The sequence below is a fragment of the Triticum aestivum genome, chromosome 1D, assembly GCF_018294505.1.
Source record: "Triticum aestivum cultivar Chinese Spring chromosome 1D, IWGSC CS RefSeq v2.1, whole genome shotgun sequence".
Classification (NCBI taxonomy): domain Eukaryota; kingdom Viridiplantae; phylum Streptophyta; class Magnoliopsida; order Poales; family Poaceae; genus Triticum; species Triticum aestivum.
In genome coordinates this window covers 436,433,644-436,442,087 of record NC_057796.1, presented here as the reverse complement: position 1 = coordinate 436,442,087, position 8,444 = coordinate 436,433,644, and the positions used below count along the sequence as shown (strand labels likewise).

The window sequence follows — 8,444 nt, the reverse complement described above, 5'->3', positions numbered from 1 at the left end:
TCAATCTTCCTCCCAGTGCCCTAATGCAACGGAAGACCATGTTCTTGTCGCTCATCATTCCGGGGCCTGAATACCCGGGGAAGCAATTGGGTGTGTTTATGCAGCCACTGGTGGATGCTTTGCACCATTCTTAGTACTTTCCGAGGTTGACATACGACCGGGATCTGCAGAGAAATTTCTTGATGAAAGTTTGGTTGCACTATTGCATGCATGACTTTCCCGGCTATGTTCTATTCTGCGGATGGTGTACAAGTGGGAAGATGCCATGCCCAGTGTGCATGCAGGCTCTGCGAATGATTTGGCTGAGTAAGGGTGGCAAGTATGTAGCCTTTGACCTGCATCGACGGTTCCTCCCTCCAGACCATCCAGACAGGGAAGACAAGAAGAACTTCACGAAAGGCTGGGTTGTTCATGAAGTAACCGAGACTCCAACATTTTTGGGGGCAGATGTTCTTGCTCAGCTAAAAGCTCTCAAGCCTAAAGTCAAAGGCAAAGCCAAAGCCAAAGCCAAAGGCTTCGAGGGATATGGTGAGACGCACAACTGGACTCACATTACCCCCTTCTCGCAGCTTCCCTATTTCTAGGACCTCAAACTTCCTTACAATATTGATGTGATGCACACCGAAAAGAATGTGGCAGAGTCCCTTTTCCACACGATCCTCAACATTCCTGATAAGACGAAGGATAACGTTAAAGCTAGAGCCGATCAACAGAGAATTTGTGATAGACCACGCCTGAACATGAAGCCTCCCACAGGCGGTCGAAAAAACTGGTTCAAGCCAGATGCTGACTTTGTCCTTAAACTGCCAGAAAAAAAGGAAGTACTTATCTGGCTGAAACAAATTTTGAAGTTCACCGATGGTTATGCATCGAATATAAGTAAGGGAGTCAATCTTTCAACGGGCAAAGTGACCGGCCTGAAGAGTCATGACTACCATGTATGGATTGAGCGGATAATGCCGGTGATGGTTCGAGGCTATGTCCCCGAGCATGTCTGGCGAGTGCTTGCCGAGCTTAGCCATTTCTTCCGCATGCTCTATGCTAAAGAAGTAAGTAAAGAGGTGATTGAAAAATTGCATAAGAAGGCACCGGAGTTGATAGTCAAGCTAGAGAAGATCTTTCCGCCAGGCTTCTTTACTCTGATGACACATCTCATTCTGCACCTCGCGAACGAGGTATTGTTGGGGGGCCTGTGCAGAATCGCTGGCAGTACGGCCCTGAGAGACAGAACAAGCATCTTCGACAGAAATGTGGAAACAAAGCTAAGATTGAAGCTTCCATAGCTGAGGCAGTTATCCTAGAGGAGGTGTCAGACCTCAGGACATCATACTATCCAGACCACGTTCCCCATCTGCATAACAAGGTGCCTCGATACAATATAGAAGAGCCCAAGTATCAACCCAGGCTCCATCTATTCAACGCGCAAGGTGGGAGGGCTAGGGCCTCGAAATCTTATAACATGACATGACAAGAGTGGGAGGACCTCATGTTCTATATCTTGCACAACATCAAGGAAGTTGAGGAAGTGTGGATGAGGTAATACCACTACACCATTCCTTTATGTCTTCCACATCATCATGTTCCATGTTCACTTAGTCCTGGTCTAACACCGCTTTTCTTTTTTTAGTGATTTCGTTCAAGAGGAATGGACAGGAATGAATCCTCCTACTGAGGCGGAGGCACTTACTCTTCTCCGTCATGGAAACCCTAGACGTAAAAAATTTGTTGCTTGGTTCATGGAGAAAGTAATTTTCTACACTCCCCTATTAAATACCTAGTTCAACATTTATTAGTTAACCGAACTAATGCACGCAGCAATTTCAATTATACTTGTAGGGAAAAGATCCGAACATATCTATGGATGATGAATTGAGATGGGTTTCCATGGGTTTTGACCCTGCCGTCATGACATGTAAAAAGTATGATGTGAATGGGTATCGCTTCCATACAGAGGAGCACCAAAACAACCGGCCCGATCCCAAAACTATAAATACCGGAGTGTACACCCCCGGTCAAAATTCAGTAGACTACTACGGAAGGGTACAAAATATATACGAGGTTAAATTCCGCCAGGGGCGTGAGACCCTAAGTCTGCCTGTGTTCAAATGCCGATGGTTCGATCCGCGGGAGTGGGTAAAACATACGCCTTCCATTGGTTTGGTTGAAGTTAAACCATCAACCGTCTATGCCGGAGCCGATCTCTTCATTGCGGCTACCCAAGCTACACAAGTATATTATCTGCCTTACCCATGCCAGAAAGAGTATCTAAAGGGTTGGGAAGTTTTGTTCAAGGTGTCGCCACATGGTAAGCTACCGGACCCGAATGAAGACGATTACTACAACATTAACCCCATGACATACAACGGAGTGTTCTATCAAGAGCAACCTGATGATGATGATGATGATGTGGTTAGAAACGATGACGCTATACCATTGGGTGATGATGATGTGGATCCAAACGTCGACGATGCACGGAATGATGGTGAGACCATTGTCAATGAAAATGACATACTTATGCTAGAAAAGTTAAACGAAGACGCTGACGACGAGGAAGAGCCTCCACCTCCATCAGACAATGAAGATGATATGATTGATAGTGATGATGAGACGGACCGAGAAAGAGGTTACAACAGTGATGATTCATATGGGTTCTAGCAGATGTACGTTTCAAGTCTTTTTTCTATAGTTTAGGAATATGCCTTTTTATGCATTTTTATTAATGTGTTTATTATCATGCCTTTTCCTTCATTTCATTAATTTACTAATTGCTTATTCTCTTTTCAATGCAGGTTCGTGGAACATGGGCAAGGGGAAGGCCGACGGCGTGGGTTTCCTACGCAAGGTCGTCGGCCTGCCTAGTCGGACTGGTCGAGCACGTAATCCTCCCCCTCGGCTACTTGACGATGACTCCTCACAGGGAGGTCGAGGGAGAGGTGCCCCTAGAGGAGGAGGGGGCGGGGGAGAGCCTCTAGAGGGCGAGGTGGTGGGGGTCGAGCCACTACAGGGGGTCGCGGCCAGAAAGAGCGCACCCTCACCGACTTAGGGGTGTTGTCTTCGAGGCCCTCCTCTAGTGAGGTACCCTCTGGCGAGGAGGAGGACGAGGAGGAGGAGGAGGAGGAGGAGGAGGTTCGGGATGGGGCCGAGGAGGAGGTGGAGGAGGAGGCAGGCGAGGAGGAGGAGGAGGTTGGGGAGGGGGAGGCAGGCGAGGAGGAGGGTGGTGGCGGGGATGATGGTGGTGACCGAAAGGGGGTTGACAACAAGGGATGGCTGCGTGGTAACGCAAAGCTACCAAAGCAGGTTCCTACTACTGAGGAGCAGAAGTGGCTCATTGAGCCCACGGGGAAAGAGTAAGTGCCACTTTATAATAATTTCATTATTTTGCTTGTCACATGTTTATTCCGGTTGTTATTTATTTTGCTTGTCACATGCTAATAGTTCATTCTTTTGCACCAACTGGATATATTCTAAAGGGGTCTGTATTCCCAACGGCCTCATCACCGTCTTGCTGAAGTTATACTGGCCGGGGTTGTACTGTCCGGATCCAGTCAGGCACCCGGACCGTCAAGTTTTGGCCACGAGCTGGGACCATTGGGAAGCGGCCCTCCACGCGGACCATGAGACACATGCCAAGGCCGTGATCACTACTTTCTGGGTGAGTTCTCTTCAGAAGCACAAGTCCATTCTAGTTTCATGAATGATTTAACTCATGGCTTCTTCCATTCTTGTTTCATGCATGATTGTAGAAATTCTATCGAGTTCTTCCGGAGCACAGGGCCAGAGCGGACCAGATCATGCTACGCCAATGCAAGAAGAAGGCCCGCCAGATGCAGTGCGAGGTGCGCTATGTGGCCATCTCGACATACTACCACGACTATCTTTGTGTGAAGATGACCAAGGAAGAAGCGCGGAGGATGGGCATTACCTTGGAGAGGCACGAGTTCTTGGCGGTAAGTATAAAAGATTTTTCATTATGCTTTCATTACCTTGTGGTACATTTCACCGTTTTGTGTTGACATGCCATTATGCTTTTATTATGTAGGTGTGTCTAAATTGGTGTTATGGAGTCCTGGGCGGCATTGGTGGACCTTTGGTGTGATGAGGCTAGAGCCTGGGCGGCTATGAGAATCAAAAACAAGGCTAACCGAGGGAAGGAGGGAGTACATGCTCAGGGAAACCGAAACCACTATCTCCACAAGGCAGTTAATGTATGACTAACCCCATTAAACATTCTTCTTCTTCTATTTACCATCACTTTCTTATGTATGACTAACCTCTGTTTGGTGGTGCAGGAGGAGAAACTGAAGCGGCCGCTCTCAAACATGCAGGCGTGAGAGATCGCCCATACGCGGAAGGACCCCAAGCCTGGCGAGCCCAAGTACTATGGCAAGAAGACCGTGGGGAGGAAAAAGGCCTACTCCGAAGGGTATTTGAAGTTACATCCTGACACACCTGACCCCATTGCGGCGGATCTGGACGAGAGGGTGGTGGTGGGCATGGGGCCCAAGGAGCACGGTAGGGAGGCGGTTCTCGATGCTGTGATCACTCCTACTATCTCCTACACACAGCTCCGTCGGATCGACCCGAGCCTGAGCCAGCGCACGAGCCAGCCAGTGACCAGTGCACAGTCACAGTCCCTCTTTCAGGAGCAACAATCTATAAGTATTTTCCCTCTTATCTTCATTGCTCACTTTATTTTCCGCATTTAGTAGTTTTATGAGTTCCATCATGTCATACCGTAGGCCTACCTGGAGTACACACGCCAGGACACCATGGTGTGGCATGAGAGGCTTTATGAACACCAGGTGCAGAGGGATCGCCAGATGCAGCAGGCTTTTCAGGAAATGGCGGCCGGCAGGTGTCCTCAGTTGCAGCCAGCACAATGTCCTCCAGCACAACCAGTGCTGCTGACCTTTGAGGAGTTTGTGGCACAGAACGCTGGCCCCTCGCCGATTAGTTCATCCCCAATCTATTCACCCAAAGCATGTCATGCCTTTCAACATAGTCATATATTCCGTTAATATGTCTTTTCAACATGCAGGGAACAGGTGGATCTACCGTTGGCGGTGGTCTTCGCAGCACTCCCGAGACACGGAGCCCGACCACTTCGATCCACGGAGGCGGAGGCGGTCTTGGCGGTAGCGCTGCCGCTAGCAATGACGACCTGGGCTTCGGCGGTCTTGGCGGTGACGACCTCTGCGGTGCTCGACGTCCTGGCGTTTAAGCCTTTGGGTCACATTGTGGCAGTCTCGCTGGTATGGTTGGAGTAAACTGTATGTTTTGAATGAGTCGATGAGAGAAGATATGTAGAGAATTCCCGTTGGGAACACTTCCAATTCAATGCTTGCAGCAATGTGGGCCACAATCCTCGCGCCACACGCCCTCGTCTCTCTGTCATACAAACTTCTCAGGCCTAACGTCCGCAGCAGTTTCTTGACTAAATCGGTAGGGGATGCAGACATGATCAGATGCTTAATGAGTATGTGCTCTTGCATGAACGTATTCAATGTCTTCCGATCGTAAAAGGTATCTTCATCAAATGCTTTGGCGAGTATCTGCATTTGTTTGGCGAATTCATGCAGGATCCTGACCCCGGAAACATAGTCATCAGGTGACCTGGACCCCATCAGGTCCACAGCATATGTGATGAGGTTCCTTCCTCTAGCGAACGATGGGTCCTTTTCGCATCCCATCGTGGTTTGGAGTAAGTAGTCCGATATTCCAACACGGACCTGATTACCAAAATGTTCTCTTTTGAGTATTGCATTCACTACAGATCCCTTTGCAAAACCAAATAAGGTTTTGTAACAGAAAATCACACCCTAGAGTAGAGCAATGGAATACAAGATGTCGAGCGCCGGCTTCAGGTTTCCAAGTCCGTCGGCATCACTCCCGTAATCATGTTGCCTCAGACGCCACACAGAAATCCCCGCAGAGATTAACAACCCAAACATGTAGACAGTCGCCAGAGGGCACAATAGAATGACAAATACTACTTGTTGAACAGTGGCTACAACAGTTGCCAGCACCTGGCGTTTACGCTGCAAAGGGTGATCATCAAACAGGGCCAATCGAACAGATATAATGGCCGAAATTGAATCCCCAATATAGCTTAGCTTTTCAGTCAGAAGAACATCGAAAATCCTGTTGTTTGTACCTCAAGTTAGATACGGACGCAATAACATTGGACCAGAAAACAGTTCTCACAAAAAAAATGGAACCACATAAACAGTTTCCAAAGGGAAAATAAAGGGAAAAAGAACAAAGTTTAGAGTAATTATGCACGAACTGAATAGTAACAAGACTAACCCAGCTGTTTGTGCTAGGGTGATGAATGTAAGAGACCAGAAATCCTTCTTCTGCAGTGTAGAGACGAAGCCACCCAAAAGAACCACGGTGGTCCAAGTAAGCACCAGAAAACCAAGGCCCTTGACGGCCATGGACAGGTACCCCATGAGCAGGGCGTATTCGTTGGCAAACAGTACATCCTTCCACCCGCTGTCATCAACAAGCTTCTTACGGCGTGCCATCCTCCGCCTGAAGAGTTGAGGTCAGTCCAATAAGACTATCATGCGCATGCTTTTAATTTTTGTAAATATCATCTGCATGCTCGATCTACTTCATAATATGGATATAAATGTTTTGGAAGAATATGAACTCTAGCTAGCTAGACCAATCCATGCGCTATCCGTGCACAAAAGAAAACTGGAGAGAAAATCGCATGCCTTTATGCAGTTGAGGGATCCATTGATCTTACCTGCATGTAGTAGAGGCCCTGCTTGGGATACTGCTGGAAGGGGGAGAGGAATTCAACTCAGACACATCAATGCAGAGCAGGTAGGAACCAAAGAGCAGCGCAATCCAATGTATCACAGCAGGCTATAGGTTGTTGACTCCACCTAACACGCCTTGGTGGTTGGGGCTAAGGCTGGGTCCTTAGGAGTAAATTATTTGCTTATATCTTGACCAACAGCAAACAAGGCAGTCGTTAAAGATTCGAACGGACAGCCTGTTAAGCTGAACGACAAGCAACGCTATTCAAATATACAGCCCGTTCAGCTCCATGTGGACTACATAACAAATATCATAGCCTACCTAACATCCTCTATTAAGAAAATAGCTACTTCCTCCACCATCCGAGTTTATTAGTCCACTTAAATTTTGAGCCTACATTTGACCACATCAATATACCTTTTAGGCATAAAAATCACATTTTATTAGTCAAATATAAGTTATTAACGAGTTCACTCAACTCCCCTCGTTAACATATATAAGACTAAAGAGTTGAAACACTAAGGATCTGCTTGGCAACCCCGTAACTATATACACCTGTCACCTGTGAGAAGTTACACTGGTAAAATACAGTGCACCAATAAAACCAGTGAAATTAGACTCGCCTGGATCGGTCCGTGGGAAATGCATCAGATAAAATCCTGACAGAGCAACTTTTGCTTACCCTGCTTTCATTATCTGTTCATCAAAACTTCAATCTGAAACATCAAATTAGAGCTGCAAAACATGAGAAATTGACTGCAGAAATATAAACCAACTTATCAAATCACTCCTGCACAAACCAACACGAAGAGAACACTAGCAGTAGCAAGCGAAACAACCAATCGATGCTCATGGTGAGCACTGAGCAGAGTCGATGCACACAATAAAATCATAGCAAGCCAAACCGTTGTTCAGCACTTTTGCCTAGTACGTATAGCTGATTGCTCGCGTGCCAGCCCAGAATGGAGGCTATGCAGGGCTGTAAAGAACGAGCCCATCTGCGGATACGCGAGCGCCCAGGCGCCGCCGCTCCCCTGGAGCTTGCGAAGCACGAGCTCGGCAAGATCGTGTGGCGCACAGCACTGGAGCATCTCCATAGAGAAGAGAAGTGGAGGTGTATCGCCCGACGAGCTCATGGGGAGTGTAGATCTGGCGACGGCGCAGCGGCGGACCTTGGATTCCATGGTGGGGATGAGCAGAGCTCTCGTCTCGTGTTGGAGAAAGCCTAGGATAGGGGCGGCGGGAAGCGGCCGGCGTGGGGGGATTTCGTCACCTCGCCCAGTACGCGGTGGCCATCGGCCCATCGCGGCGGTCGTCGCAGCGTCGGGCCGTCCGTAGGAAAAGAAATGGAGGCTCGGTAGGGGCTGCTCCTATTTCGCGCACAGGTCGTGCGCGACCGACCAAACGCCAGCGCCCAGGCCTCAGGGCGTGTTAGCTTTTTTTTTTTTTTTAGAAGATCAGGGCGTGTTTGCTTCGTCGGCTCGGATCCGCCGTGCAAATGACCTCTTTAGAAGGCAATGACCTCTTTAGAAGACAACTGCACCCCCCTCTTACAGATCAATGGATTGATCTGGGTAAAGTGGTGAACTCCTCGCCAGTTTCATCAGAACCTGATCAGGTTTGCTGGGCTTTGGGTAATAAGAAAAAATTCTCAACCAAATCGGTCTATGTCT

General features: G+C 48.2%; 1 protein-coding gene across 2 annotated transcripts; it reads right to left on the bottom strand.

Annotated features, from left to right (window-relative positions):
* Positions 1-5,730: 5,730 nt before the first annotated feature.
* On the bottom strand, positions 5,731-8,129 carry LOC123173321 (uncharacterized). 2 transcript variants are annotated; one of them, XM_044589901.1, is made up of 3 exons: positions 6,755-8,129; positions 6,307-6,534; positions 5,731-6,141 (listed from the first exon to the last, which is right to left on the bottom strand). In XM_044589901.1, exons 2-3 carry the CDS (start codon positions 6,525-6,527, stop codon positions 5,820-5,822), a joined length of 543 nt encoding a protein of 180 aa, XP_044445836.1. In that variant the 5' UTR covers positions 6,528-6,534; positions 6,755-8,129; the 3' UTR covers positions 5,731-5,819. The 2 variants fall into 2 exon arrangements, with proteins under 2 accessions (XP_044445836.1, XP_044445837.1); XM_044589902.1 differs by having other exon boundaries at positions 6,307-8,129.
* Positions 8,130-8,444: the final 315 nt, after the last annotated feature.

Bases quoted from the DNA above. Each gene is read 5' to 3' on its own strand.
- LOC123173321 (XM_044589902.1), bottom strand. From the start codon at position 6,527: ATGGCACGCCGTAAGAAGCTTGTTGATGACAGCGGGTGGAAGGATGTA. The intron at 6,142-6,306 runs GTTAGTCTTGTT...TACAAACAACAG, and splicing joins ACCCTAGCACAAACAGCTGG to GATTTTCGATGTTCTTCTGA.